This window comes from Aethalodelphis obliquidens, unplaced genomic scaffold (assembly GCF_003676395.1).
Source record: "Aethalodelphis obliquidens isolate GAN/ISIS:26980383/991018 unplaced genomic scaffold, ASM367639v1 scaffold19, whole genome shotgun sequence".
In the NCBI taxonomy this organism is placed as follows: Eukaryota; Metazoa; Chordata; class Mammalia; order Artiodactyla; family Delphinidae; genus Aethalodelphis; species Aethalodelphis obliquidens.
The window spans coordinates 22,405,164-22,426,931 of record NW_020837963.1 but is presented as its reverse complement, the minus strand read 5'-3'; the positions used below and the strand labels follow the sequence as shown (position 1 = coordinate 22,426,931).

At 41.5% G+C, this 21,768-nt stretch overlaps 1 protein-coding gene and 1 pseudogene across 10 annotated transcripts in view; one reads left to right on the top strand and one right to left on the bottom strand.

Moving 5' to 3' along the window:
* Nucleotides 1-15,586, top strand: part of RTTN (rotatin) — a 137,855-nt gene extending 122,269 nt beyond the window's left edge. For 9 of the 10 annotated variants that reach the window (XM_027118736.1, XM_027118739.1, XM_027118737.1 and 6 more), the window contains 6 exons: nucleotides 1,384-1,510; nucleotides 3,577-3,779; nucleotides 7,069-7,336; nucleotides 13,172-13,275; nucleotides 14,365-14,434; nucleotides 15,500-15,586. In XM_027118736.1, coding sequence (XP_026974537.1) covers nucleotides 1,384-1,510; nucleotides 3,577-3,779; nucleotides 7,069-7,336; nucleotides 13,172-13,275; nucleotides 14,365-14,434; nucleotides 15,500-15,585 — 858 coding nt within the window. In that variant the 3' untranslated portion in view covers nucleotide 15,586. Of the gene's footprint in view, nucleotides 1-1,383; nucleotides 1,511-3,518; nucleotides 3,780-7,068; nucleotides 7,337-13,171; nucleotides 13,276-14,364; nucleotides 14,435-15,499 lie in introns of those variants that run through there. The other variant, XM_027118744.1, reaches the window with a different exon arrangement.
* Nucleotides 7,344-10,141, bottom strand: LOC113626841 (40S ribosomal protein S3a pseudogene; annotated as a pseudogene).
* Nucleotides 15,587-21,768: the final 6,182 nt, after the last annotated feature.

Below are 21,768 nucleotides of genomic sequence, written 5' to 3'. Positions count from 1 at the left end.
GAGAGAGTTTGGAGGTGATCTAGGATAGAGGGACTGCATGGAGACAAAGAACAAAGAGCCCTTAATAGTTGCCACAGTGCCTGAGGGTTTGACAGCCGTGAAGGTAGGAGCGATTTTACCAGCCTCATCAGTTCAGAAAAGAAATTGAAGTAAGCTGAAGATTAAATAATAGCTGGGAAATGACAGCATTAAGAGTACTCTTCCTAGAAGCTTGGTTCTGAAAAGCAGCAGTTATAATTCAGGAATATAGCATCAAAGGAAGCTAGTCTGTATGTTTACTCCTAACATGTAAAGTGCTTAAATATAAACAGAAATGAGCAAATCGGGGCCTAGTTATTAAAGAGACAGGAAGGGAAGAACTAATAGATGGGTAAAGATCCCTGAGGAGGCACGCGGGGCTGTGTTCCAGAACACAGATGGGCGGATCAGTCTCTGCCCAAAGAGCACCTGTTCCTCACTGCCAGGCAGGAAGGGTGAGTGCAGGGATACACAGATCAACCGTGTGGACGGAACGGCGGAGTAGAGCAGGAGCCCGTACCTCATCGTGTCTGTCTTCTGTGTGAAACAGTAAGCAGGGTCATCTGCGGCTGGCGTAGGGCTGTGCTCCAAGCCTGTGGAGAGTGGGGAGTAACATTGGGAATAACCCGCCCACTCTCTTTATGGAGTATTGATACTCCATAAAATTGTGTAGGGCATTATGTGAAGGCCCACATGTGTGCACATGGGTCTACAAATTGCCTAGTAACTCTGTTCATTAAAAAAATTGTTGCATTTACTGCCAATAGTTATATTTTATCCATAATATTGTCCCAGCGGTAACTGATCTTTGTAATAAAAACTGAGTTACTTAAGAATTATTGATTTAGCATAATATTTTGACTGAAGTTTATCATATTCAACTTATTTAAAAACAGTAATCTACTTCTGATCTATCTGTCTAGCTACACATATTAGATATATATACATATACCTACACACAGGGAGGAGGGGGAGGGGAGAACTCAGAATTGATCAGAATGTTTCCTTAACCAGAAAATCCCTTTTCTTAACCATATCATAGCATTTATAAGAGTTTATTTAATGTTGCAAGATATCACTGTCTTGCTTAATTTACATGTTCAGAAGCTGTTTTTCTACATTTCTGACCTAAGCTGCGTATCCTGGTCACCCCAGTGTTGCAGGGACTTCCGAGACTGGTCAGGCTTGTGGTCAGGGCAGTCTGGGTTGCAAGGTGCTGAATCTGTCCATAGGATTCCTTTCTCTAATCAGAACAAAAATCAATTCAGTTTTTGTCTCATGTTGGTGACAAGTTTTTTGGCTTTGATTTTAATTTATATTTTCATTATTCAGACTAATGCTGCCCTTGTTTCCTTCCTGCTGCAGGAGGCAGCCCTGGAAGCTCATCTCGTCCCTGTCTTGCACTCTCTCTGGCCTTGGCTTCTGATGGATGATTCACTGATGCAAACTGCCCTGCAGCTGCTTTGTGTCTATACTGCAAATTTTCCAAATGGTAAATGGAACCCAACACTGCCTTTCAAAAGTATACTGCAATACTAATCTTATGTAATGTTGTTAAAGTGGAAAAATGTATATACATTTTGAAGTGTTTCTTCCACTTATTTGAGGGTATGTTGGTTAGAGGTATGCTTTCTCACAGGTATTATAAGAACGAGCAGTTACGTTACTATATGTTTGATGAGACAGAAGAGTCATTAGACAGCTCAGGGAATAGAGAGGGAGAAACTGTCGCGATTATATGGCAGCGGAACGTTGAATTTAAGAGGAAAATTGAGAGTGAAAATTATGATGGAAGACCTTAAAAACAGGTTAAGATTAAAACTTAAAGAGATTCTAGAACAGGAGGCTGGTGTGGTGAAAGGTAGTTCTGGGTTCGGTTGGCTTGGCGACAGTTGGTATCATTGGGGTGCCTCTTTCATTCCTGCATTTGACAGACTTTTTATTGAGAACCTCCCAGGGCCCTGCATTGTTAGAGGCCAACAACTAAGAGAGAGCAGAGCAAGCAGGGAGGTGACTTGGGAAGAGAGGAGAAGGTGTGAGGTAACTGTTTGAGGGGAAGGAAGTGGGGGGCATTGCGGGCAGTGTGAATTTTCCATGTAAACTTAGGGTCACAGGTTTAAGGTTTAGTCAGCAAGTTTAAGGTTTGCGTGCTTCTTCTAGCAACAGTCAGCAGCGTAGCAATTGGATTCTCCCGGTATCAAAAGACAGACAGAGAAAGGACCGGAACTGAGAACATTCACAGCCATCTTGTCACTGCTGTGTGCTGAGGGTGGCTATTTCCTCCACCCTGGAGCCGCCTGTCCTGTCGCCCGTCCTGTTGCCGACTCCGCGTGCCTCTGGCCGTGTGAGCTGGCGGGAACAGAGCCTCAGGCTCTGTGCTGTATGGAGAGCACTGCAGGGCAGCGTCATCCTTGTTTTCAGGCCGCTGCTGTTGACTTTTTCGTCCCCACTTCTGCTCTCACTGCCCCCCACCCCGGCTCACGGCCTCTCGCAGTGTGACCGGCAGGGCACGGCGGTCTCTGAAGTGTGGCCTCTGCACATCATCCTTCTTTACCCCACCCTTCACTCCTTAATTTAGGGTTTAGGGAAGTGTGCTTAGGGGAAGAAAAGAATCCGTTGCAAAATACTGAGCAAAAGAAACATATATTGGGTTGGCTAAAAAGTTTGGGGTTGTTCCATAAGATGCTACAGAAAAACCCGAACAAACTTTTGACCAACCCAATACTTTACGATAAATCTTTGAAACCGTAATCTATGTTACTTACATACTTACAGTAGATGCAAATATTAGAATGTGGTTCTGATGGAGGAAGAAGCTTTTTATTTTCCTGTCTTTTTTGTTTCCAAGCAAACCTGCATCATTTAGTGATAGTTTTATGTAACATGAACGGAAACCTTGGTATTTGGATACTGCTGTGTAGTGTGAATACAGGAAAGATCACTCTATTTATTTGTGTTTACTTTTATGAGTTTATTTTACAGAAAGTATTTGATTCAGATCTAGTTGTACTTAAGTTAGCCTCCTTGCATGGACTTTCACAAGCTAATCACACCTTAGGCTTACGTTACAATACAGTAAAATGCATTTCTAATTCTTTTATGATTATTTTTCTCCTTTGATAAATCCCATATGGTTGTTTAAATTACTGAGTAAACACTGGACTCTGGAAAACCAGTTGATGCTACTGCTGGCGCTCGCTGCTTGTGAGCTGTGTGACCTTGAGCAAGTCACTGACACCTCTGAGCCCCGAGATGCCGTTTAGCGGACATGGCTGGTGGCGTTTGTCCTGTCCTCCCACCCCAGGGTTTCGTGGTCCTCATTTTTTTCTTCTGGAAAATGAAGGCATTAGACCACAGTGTTTTTAAATGCTTTATTGAGGTCATTAGGCCCTCAGTCCATTAGATCAGATGCAGACATATCAGCACCAGCCTTCAGTGCCATTGCAGTTCACAGGCTAATGGCCGAGTCCTTTGATAGACAGACATGCTTTACCACTCAGGTTGTTGAACTAAAGCGTGGAGCCGAGACGACGTTGTGATGGACTGTTGTTTTTCAAGGTTGCAGTTCTCTCTGTTGGTCAAGTTACGGACAATATCCTGTTCAAACTGCACATCGAGGGGCCCCTGGCAGCTCCCTGATGCTGTGTATCCTGAAGATGGCTTCCCAGGTGCCTCTCGAGAACACTGCAGTCCAGCAGATGGTTTTCATGTTTCTTTCAAACCTGGCCTTGTCTCATGACTGTAAAGGGGTAATTCAAAAAGTGAGTACTTAAACTCTCCTTCCTATCATAAAAAAGAGACTCAGTAAAATAATCCTTTCAACCGAGGACATGTGTGAAAAGTCTAGAACTCAGTTTTTAGGATTAATTATTATGATTTTAAGGCATTGTATTTTAAAGGATTGTAAAAGGATCAGGAGGTTCACTTTGTTTAAAGCCTGTTGATAGATGATACATGAAAAGTGACAGAAGCTAGAATATGATCACACCATTCCCTTTTAGTTTGTCTTCTTAGCTTTTGGACTGTATTTTCTCTCTCTCAAAGATGACGGTTTTAGGGCTTCCCTGGTGGCGCAGTGGTTGAGAGTCCGCCTGCCGATGCAGGGGACGCGTGTTCGTGCCCCGGTCCGGGAAGATCCCACATGCCGCGGAGCGGCTGGGCCCGTGAGCCATGGCCGCTGAGCCTGCACGTCCGGAGCCTGTGCTCCGCAACAGGAGAGGCCACAACAGTGACAGGCCCGCATACCACAAAAAAAAAAAAAAAAAAAAAAAGATGATGGTTTTAGAAAGACAGCTGTGTTACATTTATTTGAGATCATAAAAGCGATATATTGGTCTTTAAACAAACAAAAAACAGACCAAATTGAGCATAACAATTCTAGTTCAATTTACATTGTCAAATGGTTTATGAAATGACGGCCCCTCCTCAAGTTAGACCTAAGTTCTTTGTGGCACACAGGTGACTTTTCAGTCCCTGAGACTCCTGTGCCAGAACGTGACTTCCCGCCGCTGGTTTCAACTTGGGCGCTTTAAGAGGGACGGTTGGCTTAAGCAAACCCAGTACACGTGTTCCCTTAGGCTGTATTTAGGTGCGTGTAAACAGGATCCCTAATTTGGAAGATTCCTTAAAATTTGAATATGATCAGATTATCTGTTACTTACTAGTACATAGTAATTTGAATGCTTCCCTTTCATTTACATGAAGGCCAAGGTAAATTGCAAAAATTGACCACATTCATAAGAATTGAGTCTCCTTTTCCTCTATTGTATCATCTCCCCAGCCACCACCCCCTCCAAAAACAAACACACTTTGAGTGCAATCTCTAAATAAATAGCAGTCTTACTAAACAAAGATCTTCTCAGTGGTATGTTGGAGCTGACTCACGCTGGTTCATGAGTGTTTTTGTTAATTTTCAGGAATTTTGCAAGCCAGCTGACATCTTGGTGGTATCTTGAAATCAGCCATGGTGGGAATATTCACGCCATGCACATCAGGGACCTACTGCTCTCACCTCAGCACATGGCTGGATATTTGCTGTGTGTGTGTGTGTGTGTGTGTGTGTGTGTGTGTGTGTGTGTGTGTGAAGTCATCTGCAACTGGATTTTGTTGGGTGGGGGTGGGGGGGACAGTGCTTTCTGCCACTTCCTTATGGAGAGCACGCTGGTAGGAAGCAAAGTTGGAATTCCCAAGTGGAATATAAATGCTAATCTTGGATCTGATGTGTGACTGAGCTGATGCTTATTCTTTTTAAGCTTCAGTTTCTTCATTCAAAAAAATTTTAGATTAAACAAAATGATCTCTAAGATATTTCAACCCCCAATCTATGATTTTGGTAAGGTACTTAAGCATATTTTGTTTTTCTCCTTTTTTTAAAAAAAAATATTTATTAATTTGGTTGCACCGACTCTTAGTGGCAGCAGGCCGGCTTCTTAGTTGCAGCATGCATGCGGGATCTAGTTCCCTGACCAGGAATTGAACCCGGGCCCCCTGCATTGGAAGCGCAGAGTCCTATCCACTGTGCCACCAGGGAAGTCCCCTTAAGCGTATTTTGATATAAGTGTGATCGGACTCCATTTCATCAGATTTCCATTTCAGGTGCAGATCAGTCAGGTTATTTTTCCTCTGCTTGAATTAGGAATCCTCCGAGCCTTCCTCTGCTCATTGTTATGAAGAGCCCTGGACACTTTCAGCTACACCTCCCATAACTCATCTGTAGTTATTAGAAAATGTAGCTAATGCTATTGTACAACTAAAATTCTAAAATAATCTCTTTTTTCTCTACCACGGCATATTTCTTTGCATCCTATCCAGTGCAGGAAATCGTCTAAAAATGTCTTTAGGCCCAGCAAAAAGAAGGACTGCCCAGAGCATATTTACAATTTAAAGTACTATCATATATTTTATCACTGTTGTCAACTCCAGATCCCCAAGATCATGGCAGAATCTAGCTGAATGGGAAAGACAAGGGATGAATCTAAAAAGCACTAATTTGGGCTGAGAGGTGGGAAGAGATGTGAGTGATGGCAAGGGCAGGGCAGAGTGGGATGCAGTTCTGCAGTTTACTTGTTGCTTGGGTGGTGTTGCTAATGTTTCTGTAGCTCGTTTCATTCTTGTACTCAGTCCTTTTATGTAAAAGTGCCAAATTTATTTTATAGATTCAAGCCAAAATTTTGATTTAGGTATAGGGGAACCCAAGAAATAAGCCAGAATAGCTCGTTAAACAGGAAGAAAGATGAGCTACTCTGGAGAGTTGTGAAAGTTAAGCGATTGTACTTCTGAGCCCTGATCCAAATGCCTGTGGTTCCCATGCTGTCCTGGGCTGCTTCTTGATCTAATACTTTTATGCCCTCTTTCCTTGTTTGCATACAGATTATTCTAGGCAATAAGTTATTGTCTTTCACATAGTTCAGGGTTTGGTGTGGTTTTATAGAAGGGGTTTTATTTGGAGGTTGAAATGACTCTTACAGTTAAGTAATGGAGCTTTCTCATCTATAAGTTTACAAGAATGACATGTAGCCACGAGAAATCGTCTGTAATGATGAGCAGCTGGGGTAAAGTGAATATAAGATGTACCCACAGATTTTTTTTAAAAAAACACTTGTCGTTGGTACTACCAGAGTTGTTAACTGGTGTCCAAGACTGACTGAGGTTTTGTTTCTTTTTCTTTCCTGTAGGATCACTTTAAATGAGGAGCAAAATTGCCAGAAGGCAGACAGAAAGAGAAAACTCAGGAAGCCTGAAATAATCCCCAAACTGAATGATCAACCCTAAATAACTAGGAGTTGACTAGTTACTGTATCCATCATCAGGAAAGGATTAGTGAGAATTAAAATTTGAGCACTTAAAATTTAAATTAAAATTTAAGCACTCCTTAACCTTTTCACTTATACCTGGAAACAGTATAGATGGAGTATTTGGAAGGTATTGGGAGGAAGGAGAAATTAAAGTTGGGGAAAAGAGGAGCAGAATGCTAGTACGTGATCTCTGAGGGACTAGGAAAATAATGAAAAGACTCAAGAGGAAAATGATATTCTCTCTATTTATCCACAGAGTAACTTCTTACAGAACTTCCTGTCTCTAACATTGCCAAAAGGAGGAAATAAACATCTCAGTAATCTGACCATTCTTTGGTTGAAGTTACTCCTGAACATATCGTTTGGAGAAGATGGGCAGCAAATGATCCTGAGGCTCGATGGCTGTTTAGACTTACTTACAGAGATGAGCAAATTCAAGCATAAGAGCAGCCCTTATCTACCTCTTCTTATTTTTCATAACATTTGCTTCAGCCCTGCCAATAAGCCCAAGATCCTGGCTAATGGTGAGTATTCTGCCTGTACACCACACGCATCTATTTATACGTGTGGTTATTCAGGTGAAAACACAGGACAGTTTATAAATAACGTGCCAGGTGCTTATTCATCATGCGCCGCGTTCAAGGCACTGTGGGAGGCTGCAGCTGTAGGGACGAATTGAATCGGGTGTGATTCCCGTCCCTGAGTTGCTGCTGAGTCTCCCGGATTAACAAGTCGCCGCACAACAGCCAGGCTGGATCCAGGAGGTGGTACCGAGGTGGGCCTGGGCCCCACCTCCCTCCTCCCGTCCCTCGTCCTGGTCCTCTGACTCCTCCACGCCTTTGAGCGGGCACTGCCCTGTCCGTGGAGCCTGCCCAGACCAGCCTGTCCACGTGGTAACCCCACCTCTCCCTCCTGCCTCCCCGCCCTCTCACCCTCTGCCCCCTCCCCTGTTTTACGTTTCCCCATAGCACTACCACCAGCTGCTACACTGTGTTTTCAGTGTATATCTGTGTGTTCCTCGTCTGCCTGCACTGGAACATAAGCTCTTACACGTCAAGAGGCTTCTGCCTCTTTTGTTCATGTTTATCTGGAGCAGCTAGACTCACGCCCGTCACTAGTGGGTGCCCAGTGGGTGTGTGAGCTTGAGAGCCACACTGAGCAGTCAGCAGAGTTCAGGACCCAACAGCACATGGTGACAGTAGCTTCACAGCGACTCCATTCTCTGATCTCAGGACAGATGGAGGCGAGGATCGGTGAGGATTCAGAAAAATTTTGGAACAGAAGGAGCGAAATGGAAACATCTGTTTGTGCAACCATGTGCTGTTTCTGTGAGGGGTGTGTGAATTTCAAGTTTTATGAGGAGGTGTGTTATCATGAAAAGACAAGAGGTGGGCTCTAGTCTCCCACGTACCTGGTGCCGGATGCCAGGCCCTCGTGTGCTCCCGCAGCATCCCCTGGGGCAGCTTCTCCAGGTCCACTTTCTTCATCTAGAAAATGGTCTCTCCTTTCTTGACTTCGGTAGAAATCAGTTGTTAACACATAAACTGCCTGGCACTGTTTGTGGTACATGGTAGATGCTCCAGATGTATTAATTCTCTTTCCATTCATGTTTTTCACTTAAACTTTTCTTAGAGGTGTTTTTCTATGAAACGTGGAGTTTTCCAAGTGGAAAGGATTCTGCTTACATTTTGTTGTGTATAGTCATGATTCTATTTTTCTGATAATAATTATTGAATTGCTAGAAATGCAGGGGAAGATTTTAGAAGCTCAGCCAGCCTTTAACTTACCTAAATGAACGATGATCTCCTTTCCCGTGGCCCCTCTGCTGACTCTGTGTAGCTGCCATGGGGGAGGGGCTGGGAGGGGGGCGCTCCAGCGACTTGTTTCCAGGTTTCCATCCTTCTTCGCTGTGTCTCCCTCAGTCCTTACGTTTGTGAAATGAGGGTGACGTTAGGGCCTTACCTCAGAGGGCAGTGAGACGGCCTGTGTGAGGCGTCTGTTCCTCTTCCTGCCATCACCTGTTAGCATTCACCTTTCTCAGAATAAGTGTTTTCTTTGGGGACTGCTAACTGCAATTTTATTATTGAGAGAGTTGGGAAAAGGTCAGGCTTTAGGGAACTGAAGGAAAAGTCTGCATTTTCCATTTCTGGATCACTCAGGGTTTTGTTTTTTTTTCCCCACAAATAAGATCTTTTATTTGTCACCATTAAAATCTGAATTTTAAACAGATTCTTAGACTGTTGGCTCATATCCATTAGCTCATTCAACTTTAGCACCTGTCTCATCCCCAACAGCTTTTCCAGGACTACTACCTTCACCCTGTAGCTCTCTGAGTTTTCCCAGTTCAAACTTGGGCTTCTTCAGCATTTTTACTTTTCTAACAAAAACATCATGGACCTTTTCTGTGTCTTTTCCAGTGCTGTCTGGAATCAATTTATTGACCACCTTTTTCAAGTCATTTGTCTGCTCCTCTCCGGTCATGATTTCCATCATCTTCTTGTGGATCTGGTGGACTTGCTGGTGCCGGGCATAAGAGGTCTTCCCGAATCTGATTTACATTTTTTAGTAAAACCCACACAGAAGAGATGAAGCAAATAACCGTCGGTAGTCTTGACATCAACGTGAGCTTCAATCATGGTCTGCCATTTTTTGACCATGGGGCACATTTTGTCATGCGTAAGATCCATGCCATGGAAATTGGTCAGGCAGTTTTTGCCCTGAACATCCTCAGTAATTAGCTTGAATTTTCTAAATGCAGCTTCATCATTCTGCAGATCATCAGGGCTCGCTTCAAAAACACGACCCTTGAGGCCATCAGATGTGATTTTGGTTCCTTGAGTTCTCGTGACCAGTATTTTCCCAATATTTCTTATATTGAACATAGCTGGTACTTTCACATCATACCAATCTTTCTTAGAAAATTGGTCAACCGCTTTCTTCTTGGCTCCCTTTTTGCTGCCTTTCATAAGATGCTTGTTACTGTTGACTGCCAGGGTGCTGCTCAGAGAGCCAAAAGGCTGGATCACTCAGGATTTATTTTTAAACATTTCCTTGTATCAGCAATGTGCTCTCTCCTTCACTAGCTTAAAGAAGTAGCTTTCCCCAGCCCCACAGATGTGAGATCAGGGGCCTTCAAGGCAGGGTAGGAAGCAGCAACTGTGCCGTTTCTACATGGATGTGTCGCAGGCACTGCCTCCGTCTCCACTTGGGGATCCAGAGGGAATGCTTGGCAGGGTCAGGCAGCTTGAAAATCTTCCCAGCAAGGCTGCGTAACTCTGATAGTAGCACCCAAACATCCAGTCTAGATGGCCAGGAGTAGAGTGGGCAGTGGGGCTTGACTTTGCTGTTTAAACAGATCCAGAGTACTCCTTGTTTCTGGTCATGTCAGGGTAGGTCTCCTCTCTGAAAACAAGAACATGCTAGATAAAATATATTAAAATTCACCTTAAAAAATCAAAGAACTGAAAACATAGTGGGAAACTTCTAGGCCAATTTTGATTGAAAGTGTGTACCCAGAGAGGTAAGAAGTTTGTAGAAGGCTCTTTAGCTCCCAGGACATTTGCCAGCTTTGTGTGCTGGGGCTTTTGTCCAGGAGTGCCAAGAGGGGAGGGGACAGACGCCGGGAATCTCTGGAGTCTTATGGACCATCCTGCAGGTATTGAGCTGGAATCCCAAAGAACTAACCTCTTAGAAGAGGATGAATCAGAATTAAATTGGTGCCCCAAACCTCATGCAGGCGACTAGAAAGAAAAGAAAAACAAGTGTGAGAATGGGCACCACAGACTGCCCCTCACAGCTCTGCACCCCAGTGGCCCATGACCTTGGTTGGAGCTGATCCTCGATTGACAGTGCCACGAGGGGCTGAGCAGAAGCAGACTGCCCTCTGATGGATGGAGGACAAGTTTGGACTAGGCCTCAGGGAACCTCCACAAATAATTTTTCAAAAGCATCAGCCAGTATACAGTTAAAGATGACCAAGCTTGTCAGGAGAAATGGCAACATGAGTGAGAAAGAGCAGGGGGAAAAATACCAACGTATCTGCCTAGATTTCAGATGCTGGAATTCTAAAACACAGATTTGAAATGACTTTATTTATACAGTATTTAGATAAATAAATGACAAACTTGAAAGTATTTGCTGGGAATAGGAAACTGAAAAATTGAAAGATTTGGAAAAAGAACCAAGCAGAGCTTCACTGTTGAGTATGATAATCAGTTAGCCACTTATAGGTGTTTAAGTGTAAATTATATATTCAGTTTGTTAGTCACACTAGCTACATGTGGCTATTGGCTATCTTATTAGACCACATACATATAATTATTTCCATCACTGTAGGAAGTGCTGTTAGACAGGACTATTCTAGAACTTCAATAGCCAAAATTAAACACTCAGTATACATGTCTGGCAGCAAGTTAGGTGCAGTGGAGGAGAAACTTAGGTATTAGAAGATAGATCAGAAAAACAATATCCAGAATGCAGCACAGGCAGCTAAAAAAGATGAGAAAGGATTAAAAGAATAAAGGGTTTAAAATAAAAAAAAAAAGGTAAGTGACATAGCAGATACATTGGGACAGTCTAATTGCATGTTTAATTGAAGTCCTCAAAGGAGAGGAGAAGAGAGGAAATGTAAGCGAGGACAGCTAAACATTTTAAGAACTGTTTTCGTCAGACACGAATCCATAGATTCAGGAGACTCAGATAATTTCGAGCAGATAAATAAAAATAAATCCACGTCTGTTCTCGAGGTTATTTCTATGTTTCTGTGCAAGTTCAGTTCATACCTATTTGTTAAACTTAAAAATGTTTTATATGCTTTTTTGTATACATATTATATTTCACAATAAAATGTGTTTTAAAAAAAATTGATCCACTTGCATTATCAGAGGGGACACTACATTAAGTGACCTATACATTATACAGTACCTATACAGTACTTTATTAAAAATTTTAAGAGATAGTAACTGGTTGAAGGAGTTATATAAACTTATTTAGATCATGGGTTATATGTTCTGAGTGTCTGATAAAACGTATGGAAACATGCCTGGATGATACTCAGTTGGAGAACACAGAAATCACCCTCGCATTTGATGATGGTCCCTAAGAGTACCAGCTGCCACCCATCACCTCACATGATGAATTGCATCAGGTAACAGTTGTATATATATAGCCTGGGTCTGGGTAGGTTATGATACAGAGGTGGCGGGGAGTGCAGAGCAGGTGGTGAGGCAGCAGGGGGTAGTCGGCAGAGAGTTGCAGCGCTCACACCTCACTTCCACGCTGTCTGTCCCTCTGCTGCACACAGCTCACTTTATGGAGCCGCTTTTTTTTTTTTTTTCTGTAAAAGATTTTAAATTTCTTAAAATTTCTTGAAAAATGCTAAATAAGATTACTTGAAATCATTTTTGTTTGCTTTAGTTATGGAATCTTTCATCCAACTAGTATTTATTGAGCCCCTACAATAAACTTGCAGTGTGAATATTCATCAGTGAGCGGACACACAGAGTGTACCCTCAGCTAGGTTACAGTTTCATTAGGTGCATTCACTGAGGCGGGGATAATGCATAGAGAGAGTTCCCAATAACAAGTGTTTCACCCCTAAGAATGCAGCATGTTTTTAAAATCACACATTTTAGAGGGAAAATAATTGGATAGAATTTAATGATCCATACAGTTAAGTAGTAAAATAGGTTCATGTATTGTTCTGAAACACTTGGACGATCTCCTTGGGGCTAGACATCTGTACTTTAAAATGAGTAGGCTGCTGCAGATAATTTGTAAGTCTTTCATCCTCTGGCCAGCTTTGCACAGAGGGGCTGTATCTTGTGTGTTGTTACGCCTTTAAAAAACATTTTCCTCTCTCTCTCACACACACATACACAAACATGCCTTTGAAATGTTTAGGCCTTTTTTACAAGGCTTAACTAATATGGTATTTCTTGACTATTGTTTTATATTGTAGCCCATGCTATTGATATGTTTGTATAATGTCTTTATAATTTATCATAAGACCAAGTCCTATTTTCCTGCATGTGAAAATGTGAGATATGATTGAACGGCTCATTGATAAACTCATTGTGTAATGGCTTACTTCTGCTCTATCGTTGTCTTTAAATGAATGTGCCTTTGTTGAATTAGGGCCTAAAAAGTTAAGCAGCCGTGGCTTCCCTGACAGTTCTGTGCCTGCTGTGAAAACAATTTGTTTCCAGGTGGTTCTCCCACATACCACATGTTATAAAAGATTGCTTTTGCCAACTATTTATTTGTTTGGTGGGTAAAAAGGGGTTATCTGACCAGTCTAAGATATGAATACAATGTATTGTCTGGGACTGAACTTTTTTTTTTAATGTGCTTATTATTAGAAAAAGTCATTAGTGTGCTAGCTTCCTGTCTGGAAAGTGAGAATCAAAATGCTCAGAGGATTGGAGCAGCTGCGCTTTGGGCTTTGATTCACAATTACCAAAAGGTCAGTTCTTAAAATCATTGTTGTCCCTAGGGGGCAAACACCAAGGCTGTCCGGAAGTCAGAGGACTGTCAGAAAGGAAAAAATCAAGAGTCAAAGATAGTGTTGCCTTTGTGCATTCAAACCATTAGTAAACTATCTGTCAAAGTCTTTCATGTAATCATTTCAATAGGAGGTGTCTCAGTTCCAAGTGTTTCTCTCTCGAGTGAATTTTCCCTGTGAATATAACTTGATTTGCCATATTGGTACAATGCTAGTATGAACTGTTTCTTCTAAAAGACGTGTCAAGGAAAAACTCATCTTGAAATCAGGCCGAACAATGAAGTTTTATCCAGTTGCGAGATTCGCCTTTCTCTAGGACACGTCATCACTGAACTTTGAAGTCAGCTCAGTCCTTGTAAGGCTGTGACACAGGGCCGGCCCCAGGGGAACGACCAGCAGGTGGGACTTGCACCTGCTCTCTCTGGCCTCTGGTCTTCTCTTTGATTGCAGACGTCTCACTCCTGAGAGAAATACCTGTGTGTACCTAGTGGCTGAGTAGTGGCCAGGTGACAGTGTTAGGATAGATGGCCATCCCCAAACAGTGCTCACGCAGCTGGCCGTCCCTGGTGCGCACTGGCTGGTGTCAGCACTTGTGAGGACAGAGGCTGCTCTTGTCACTGTCACCCCTGTACCCCCAGGGCTCAGCACAGGGTTATGCACTTTGGAATCGCTCAGTAAATACTTGTTGACCAACTGGCCGACTGCTAGTATTGTGTATCCTTGATCTGAAATCTGAGGTTTGAGGAAATAATGAAATACTGAAACTGAGATGGTATAGTTTAAAATAGCAAATTGAGATCAGGGGAGAAGGGGGAAAAGGGCAGGGAAGGAACAACATGGGACAGTAGAGTAAAAATCAAGTCAGATAGGGAAGGATGTGGGCGGTGGCACAGTGGGATGGAGTAGTGTAGAATCTCTAGCTACATCATTCTCTTCTGTAGTATCCTGTTTAATACTGTAGTCAACAAGCGCAGACTTAGTATTGTGCTATCCTGATAATTAAACACATGGGAATAAATCTAATTGATGGATTGCTCTATATTATCCTAGGCAAAAACAACTTTGAAAAATCCATCAATAAAAAGAAGAGTGGATGAAGCATATTCCACAGCAAAGAAAAGTAAGTTTTATTATTAAAGAGATTATAGTTAAACTTGGAAGCTGTTCCCTGAGTTCTCTGATTAATGATACATTTGGACAGTTGACAGCAAAATGGCAGTTTTCTACACTGATGTTGTACACTGAGTTTGAGGAGCTTTTATGCTGAGGCATTGTGAAGTGTGCCAATACTTGGTCCATGTTTTTCATTGTAACATTTTTTAAAATAATAAAATGTTCTAATAGATGAATGTTTGAGATACAGTATTTTCTTGACGTGTCAGTGATCTTTCTCCAACTCATTTTTTTGTATCACATTTCTTTTTGCCGGTGGCCACCACTGTGCTGAAGTATGTTCTTACATGATAAGAACTAGGCCCAATTAGAACTGACCTTGAACAGAAAATGTTGATCTAACGTCAGGGAGTTGAATTACAGTCTTCCAAGAATAGATCCCATTGCCCCTGCATCCACTCGGTCCTGTGATGTGACCATGATATGAGGTAGAGTTTTCCTCTCAAAGTGCATTTTTCATTTTAAGTGATACCAGTTTTCAATGAGCATTATTCTCTAAACCTTTTTTCCACTAAGGTACTGAACTGTGTCTTTCCTGTACTGTGTCTGTTGGCTATTAATTTTTATGTTTTTATAGTGTAATTTTTTTGTAAGTGGTTTGGTTTGGGGTTTTTTTCCCCCCCCTTCGGTTTGTTTCTAGCTATGACCATGAGTTTCTAGAGGCAGTGAATGTTTGAATTTATGTGGTAGGAGGGGTGGTCCGTAAAAAGAGCAAGGCATTCATTTGGGATCGTAGGTAATAGTATCCATTATGGAGGTATATTGATTTTTGTTTACACTCTGTGGCTAAACCAGTAATTAAAAATAAATTCCATAACTTCTTAATTTTTAAAATGTTTAGTATTTTAAATATTAAATTAAAAAATATTCTTATAATGCTAGCACTCAAGAATTGGAATAGAACTTTGTCACAGATAATCCTATTCACATGTGTTTGTGTGTGTGTCTACTGTTCAGTGCAGTGCTAAAGTTTAATAAATTGCTCTTCTGTGCTCTAATTTTTCTGTCTCAGCTTTCTTAAACTCAGAAGAAACTCCTCTAAATGCCTATTATTTGAAATGTCTTGAAAACCTTGTGCAGCAACTTAACTCTTCATGAGCGCTCTGAGATACTTTGCCCCGAAGCCAGCGGCCACCGGACAGGTGAGCCAACCTTGAAGCAAGTTGTGTGTAGACCTGTCCCTGAAGACGTGCTAAGCCTCTGCATCAAAGGGCATAGAGGGTCCTGGGAACACAAACTCTTTTTTTTCTATGCAATGTGTTTTGTAAAAATCCTATTTATCAGTTATTTAATAAAATAAAATATTTTTAGCAACTGAAAATTGACTAATAATTGCTGCTTACAGGCTTTTAGCAGTCTCATGAATATAAATTTTAGGAATGGAAAGAAGACATTGTGTTCTGATTTCCTTTTTTAAAAAAATTTTTACGTGAAATTTGGCTCATCAATACAAACCCTTATTTTTCAAAGCATACACATCAGTGAAGGAATATTTGTAGTAAACCTGTATAATTTTGTGATTAGCTTCTTTTTGCAATTTTTAGTGATAGTAATTCCTTTCCATATGATTTATAAATGTGTTATATTTTATTATTTTCACCTTTCAACCTCTGAAATGTTGTGTAATAAAAAAGGAAGAAATAGTGTTTATGGTCATGTACCGTGGCCTGAGTTCAAATTCTGTCTCAGCTCAGAACATCATGAAGAACAGGAATGTGAAAAATCTAGCAGGAACAACTCTGTCAAGACCTCCTCACATAACTCTTAACTAACATGTAGTTCTGAACTCAGAACTTAAGATTGGGAGTTCCCTGGTGCTCCAGTGGTTAGGACTTGGCGCTTTCACTGCTGTGGCCCAGGTTCAGTCCCTCATCGGGGAACTAAGATCCTGCATATACATACACATACACCACACACATATATACACACTCATTATTTAGGAAAATGTTTTCTAATTAAACTATGATTAACAAGAAAAAGAAAAAAAAACTTTTTTTATTAAGTACTGTTAGCAAATTGCTATCATTAATAAAATAAGCCATGGGATGTTATTTACACTAGAAGCATGGGGACAAAATATGTGTTAAATGCTGAAATAGAAGCAGATAAATTTGTAGTTTCTGAAAGTTATTCATTAGAGATCTGAAAAATAGGTCTAGGAAGTTCAGAAGTTTCTGGATAGCCCAAATTAATTTGAAGCAATGGACATGCCAGTATTCTGAAGAATTCTAAGAGCAGGAATCTTAGGAATTATTTCTTCCTTTTTTCCTGGTTTCTTGTACTCTATGTCATTTTCTTGGTATCACCTTTAAGCCCTCATTGATGACTGATAGAACAGATTTCTCTGTAACTTCCGTTTAAAGAGCTCTTTCTATGTCACAGGCACTATTCTCCAAACATTTATTATTTAATCTGTCTTTCTCTAAAATACTGCTGTTGTACCTGTGTTAGAGGTGAGTGAATGCAGTGGCTAGGTGATCTGTTTGTGGGTGATGAAGAGGGAAGTTGAGGTTGCAGGCAGACATTGATCCTGAGGTGTCTGTATTTAGGGCCTTGAGCAGTCTGGGAGACGACTGGTTTTGAAAACAGAGGAAACAAGTAGAATAATTAGCTGACCTACTTGGAGCCTTTCCCCACTCTTCCTAAAATCCTTTTCAGAAGTGAATAGCTGGAAGTACTTTTCTTTGGTATTCTGTAAATAATGGAGTGAAAAATAGAATTTGACCATTTAATTGCAGGTCCCCAGTTTCCCTTTGTAGTGTTAGATTAATACAGGTGATGAGTATATTTTCCATCATTAGTCTTGTGGCTGCACCTTGTCTGCCCCCCATTTCCTGGGATCTGCTGCTTGACCCATGATGTTTCTCAAATTCGGCAGGTTGATGAGTAAGAATAATGACTGGCATTCCTGTTCCTGCCATACGAGGTGTGACCACAGTTCTTTCGGGGAACGTGGCGAAGTGGTTAAGGGCATAGGGCTCTGGAGTCATATGGACCTGGGGCCAGCCCTGGCCTCACCCTGCACATCTGCAGGGACCTGGGACAGCCTCCCGGCCATATCTTCCGCTGTCACTGGGGATAAGTATACCCACCTTGTAAAGTTGGGGAGAGGATTGAGTGCCCAGTCTTCTCTGTGTACCTGGTACGTAGCTCATTGTCTATTAGATGTTATCAGTGATTGATTATTCTTACAGTCTCAGAAATGTATCTCTCTTTCATTAAAGCATTAACTCTTTTGTGTCCTTGCAATGCTTCTCTCCCTTTGGGGAGGGGGATGTGCTGGAAAGTGAGTTTTGTTGTCAGAACTAAGGCTCCCACATTCCAAAAAGATCATCCGTTTCTGGTGGAGGTGCACATCCACAGTCCTGAGGTCGCTAAAGGCACAGACATTGAGCAAGTCGTCTAAGTCTCGCAAAGCACTGCATAGAGGTGCTAAATACACCTGGGTGACCTGATGCTTTTTCTTCTTCGGCTCAACAGGTTGTCTTGATTGAATGTCAGTTGGTGAAATATTGCCCCTTCTCCATCTGAATTATGAAAATGGAAAATACAAGAAATTATAACCTGAGCAGCCGGAAGAAAATCTTAGCTTACAGAACCCATCAGTTTAGGAGCAGACCTTTTCCTCTTGCCACCTGTTGTTGGCCTGTGTGATCCAGGAAGTTAGGGGAATGGATGATAAAAGGCCATTGTGAATTAGGAAACTTAGTTTTGGGGAACTTAGAGCTTATTTTTCTTAAGTCAGAAGTTATTCCTCAAGGAAATTCCTTATAGAACTCAGGTAACAAGTCTCATACATAGGCTCAGGATGTAGGGAAGACCATGCCAAGACCTGGGATTCTGAGGTTTGGCAGCGAGACATGAGGGGCTCGGCATGATACTGTTTTAACTGTTCCCAACAACGTTCATCTTTGTGTTTCCTTTGCTCCTTCTGCATTTGGGAAATCTGCTTCAGAAAAAAAATCTGCTTTTTTTAAAAAACGGTGTTTCATAAAAGATCCATATGGTAACGTTCAATAAATTTCTTTTTAACTAATTTCACATGAAAGCCAAGAGAAATGTATGTGCTTTAATGTAGACTCCAAGGGAAAGATTCTTTCATGCATTTCTTCTTTTCCAATGACGTCTCTTTCCCTGTGGCCTTACCCGTGCCCGCAGCCGTGCCTTTGGAGCGTCTGCGTCCCATTTGGTTCATTCCTCTGGGCAGCAATGCTTGGTGTTCTGGTAGCAGATTGCTTGCAGTTCTGGAAACATGACTTCCTCAGATACTCTGTTAGAACATTCTTCCCTTGGCTTACCCTGGGAAGAGACAGATTATAAAGTGGAAAACTATTTTTAATCGTTTTCTGGTGTTATTTGTAAAGATTGGATCGCAAAGAATCAGTATATGGATATGATACCTCTTATAAAAAGTTACCTCTTATATCTCTTAGGAAAAGCCATGATTGCAGAGTAGAAAGTCCAAAATAATAATGGCTTCAGTGAGAGAAGAGTTTCTTTTTCTGTTTTTTGTTTTTTTCCACAGCCAGCAAGCTCCCCACCGCCACCCTGGGGTGGGGTGCAGTCCTTGGCTGACGGTGTCCTCAGGGGCTCAAGTGCCCATCCTTCTTTGATGCATTCTTCCTTCGGCAAGTTGCCACGTGGGCATCTGGAAGGAAAAGAACTCCCCCAGCTGTCTATTGCCCCTTTCAGGAGGCTTCCCAAAAGAGCAGTCTAACAACTTGCCCTTAGGTCCTTGGACAGAACAGTGTGTTGACTACAAGGGAAGCGAAGGGTTGTAGTCCTTCAGCGGGGCTCACTGCACGTTTAGTAACACAGGCCTCTGCCGGGCAGAAAGGAACAAGGGGTTCGGTTAGGCAACCACCAATCCCTGCCCCACTGGCCAACGTTCTAGCTGATTTAAGAGAAAAACATGATACAACTAGAAGTTAAAGTATTATGTTCCCAAATTAAAAATAAGAGGTTAGATGCTTACTGAATTTATTCGATCTGTGTTTAGACTTTGTGATTAAGTCTAGTTGCATTTAGAACTGGAAATAGTACTGTCAGAGAATAAAGTAAGATCACTTCCTGGTGTGGGTTTATTCCCATGACATGAAAGCCTTCAGTTGTCAGAACCCACCTGCTTATCATAGAGAAATATGGCTGTGAAGACAGAGTAGTTGGTCTGAGCAGATACCAGCATTCTCAATGATAGTTTAATTAATCAAAAAATTAATTGAAAGATTAAAAAATATATGTACTTTTACCATTAATTTCAAATATGTAAATATGTGTTCATTACCCAGTCTCTTAATAAGGGCTGAGGCCTTTTTTGAAGGTAGTTCCTTCACTGATGTTATGTTTTGGGGCATAAATCACATCTCTGGACAATTTCCAGTTTCAGTTTCTGGAAGTGGAGCAAAAACTAAGACACTTACTAAGCGATCTAAACCTCAACCTCTTCCAGATTTTTCTTTACCATTGTATCCAAGAATTCTTCCAAATTTCTATTATTTCTGACTTTCTTTTGTAGTTAACTCACCTCACCAGATTCAATAGCAATTTGTGACTCCTTGTTTCTAATTCTTTGCAAAGCATCCAACTTAGCTCTTATAGAAATAATTATTTTTCATCTTACCGCTGTCCTTAGTATTTAACCAAATTCTATAATTACAGTAAGGAGTCCAAGCGGTACAGATGTTTTAGGAACAAGTACAGCCAGATCCTGGTCAGTATGAAACTCGCCGAGTGGAAGCCAGAGAAGCCTGTGCTGGAGGGAGGTCCACTCGCCCCTGTGCTCATGTGCTCTGGCGTTGGTTGGCCGGTATGTTTATTGGGAAAATGGAGAGAATTGTTTAAGCAAATCCGTTCTCTGGTGGCCCATAAAGAGAGGTTATACTATGAGCTTCTAAGATTTCTTGAAACTTTGAACATCCTCTTGTTTGTTTTTGTGGCTAATCCTTGCCTGGCTCCCTGTATTAGACACAAAGAAGGCCAGAGGATAAAGGACACGGGTCCTTGTTGGACATTATTCTCAACTTACCTTGTACCTTCTTCACATTCTCTGGCTTGCTTATCCGTGCCCTTTCTTCTCCTGCCTCTTTGATTGAATTCTCTAACTTTCCTCCACCCGTGTGCCTCCACCCACCTTTACGTTTCCATTTCTGCCTGCTTTAAAAGGCTAAGATCAAATGTCACGTCTCCCGTGAAGCTGTGTCAGATTCCCCAGCTGGCAGGAAAGTCTTTACTCTTTGAGTTTCCACACCAATTTTAGTCGTGTTTTTTTTTTCTTTTCACTTTTATATCACTTAGCGCTTTTCATCTTGTATTATACTCACTTGCATAAAGTCATTGTTCCCACTGTCTGCTTCAAAACAGGACTTCTGACTCAGCTTGTGACTCCATGCCTCCCACAATGCCTCACAAAGCAGGTGTTCAGTTTATATTTATTTACATGAATGAATGAATGAGGGGATGAATATGGAAAATACTTTATTAACAAAAGCTACAGAATTTCATAATGTAAATTAGGCTAAAATTCTGTAGACTTTGTCAAAATGCCACTACTATAAGTAGTTTTTTATGAGAATAGATTTTTGTTAGGTTCTAAAAATAAAGAATGAAACCAAAAAGCACTGCTTAAAAACATTTTAAAATCCTTCGAATATTTTTTTAGTTTAGCAGAGTAGGAATAAAACCGCAGTATTTTAGATGTGATTTGAAAATATAACCAGCACTGACATGGAACAAAGATTCTAGCCTAAACTTGCAAGATCCATTGCTTACTAAGAACCGTATTTGGGCTATTCTTTTTGGGAGGCAGGATGTAGCTTTTTGCAAATAGAACCTTAAATTCTGAAAGTTACATAAGCTGCAACCCCAGCATTGTGGAACAAACAGAAGAAGCCAGTTTGCATTACCCATCCTGTGTAAAAAGCACAAATCAACAGATAACCTGTCAGCTTCCTTCCAGTTCCTGTTTCTTAGTGCCCACATTTGGCAGCAGCAGGCACTGTGAGAACCTGACTAAAATAAACATGACACTGCTTTGCACAGAAAGAGAGGAGGGGCAGCAGTAAAGGCCGAAAGGAAGCTTTTAATACTTTGACTTAAAATTGGGGAAAATGCTTAATCTCTTGGTACCATTGCAATAGGGAAAGAAGTCTGTGATTGCATCACTTTACATTTTTCATGCATATTTCCTATCCAGAGCTGATAATACACAGTTCCTTTTGCAAGGTGAGGATAATACTACAGCTCCTGCACAGTGATTTTGAGTTTTGACCCAAACGGGGAAGC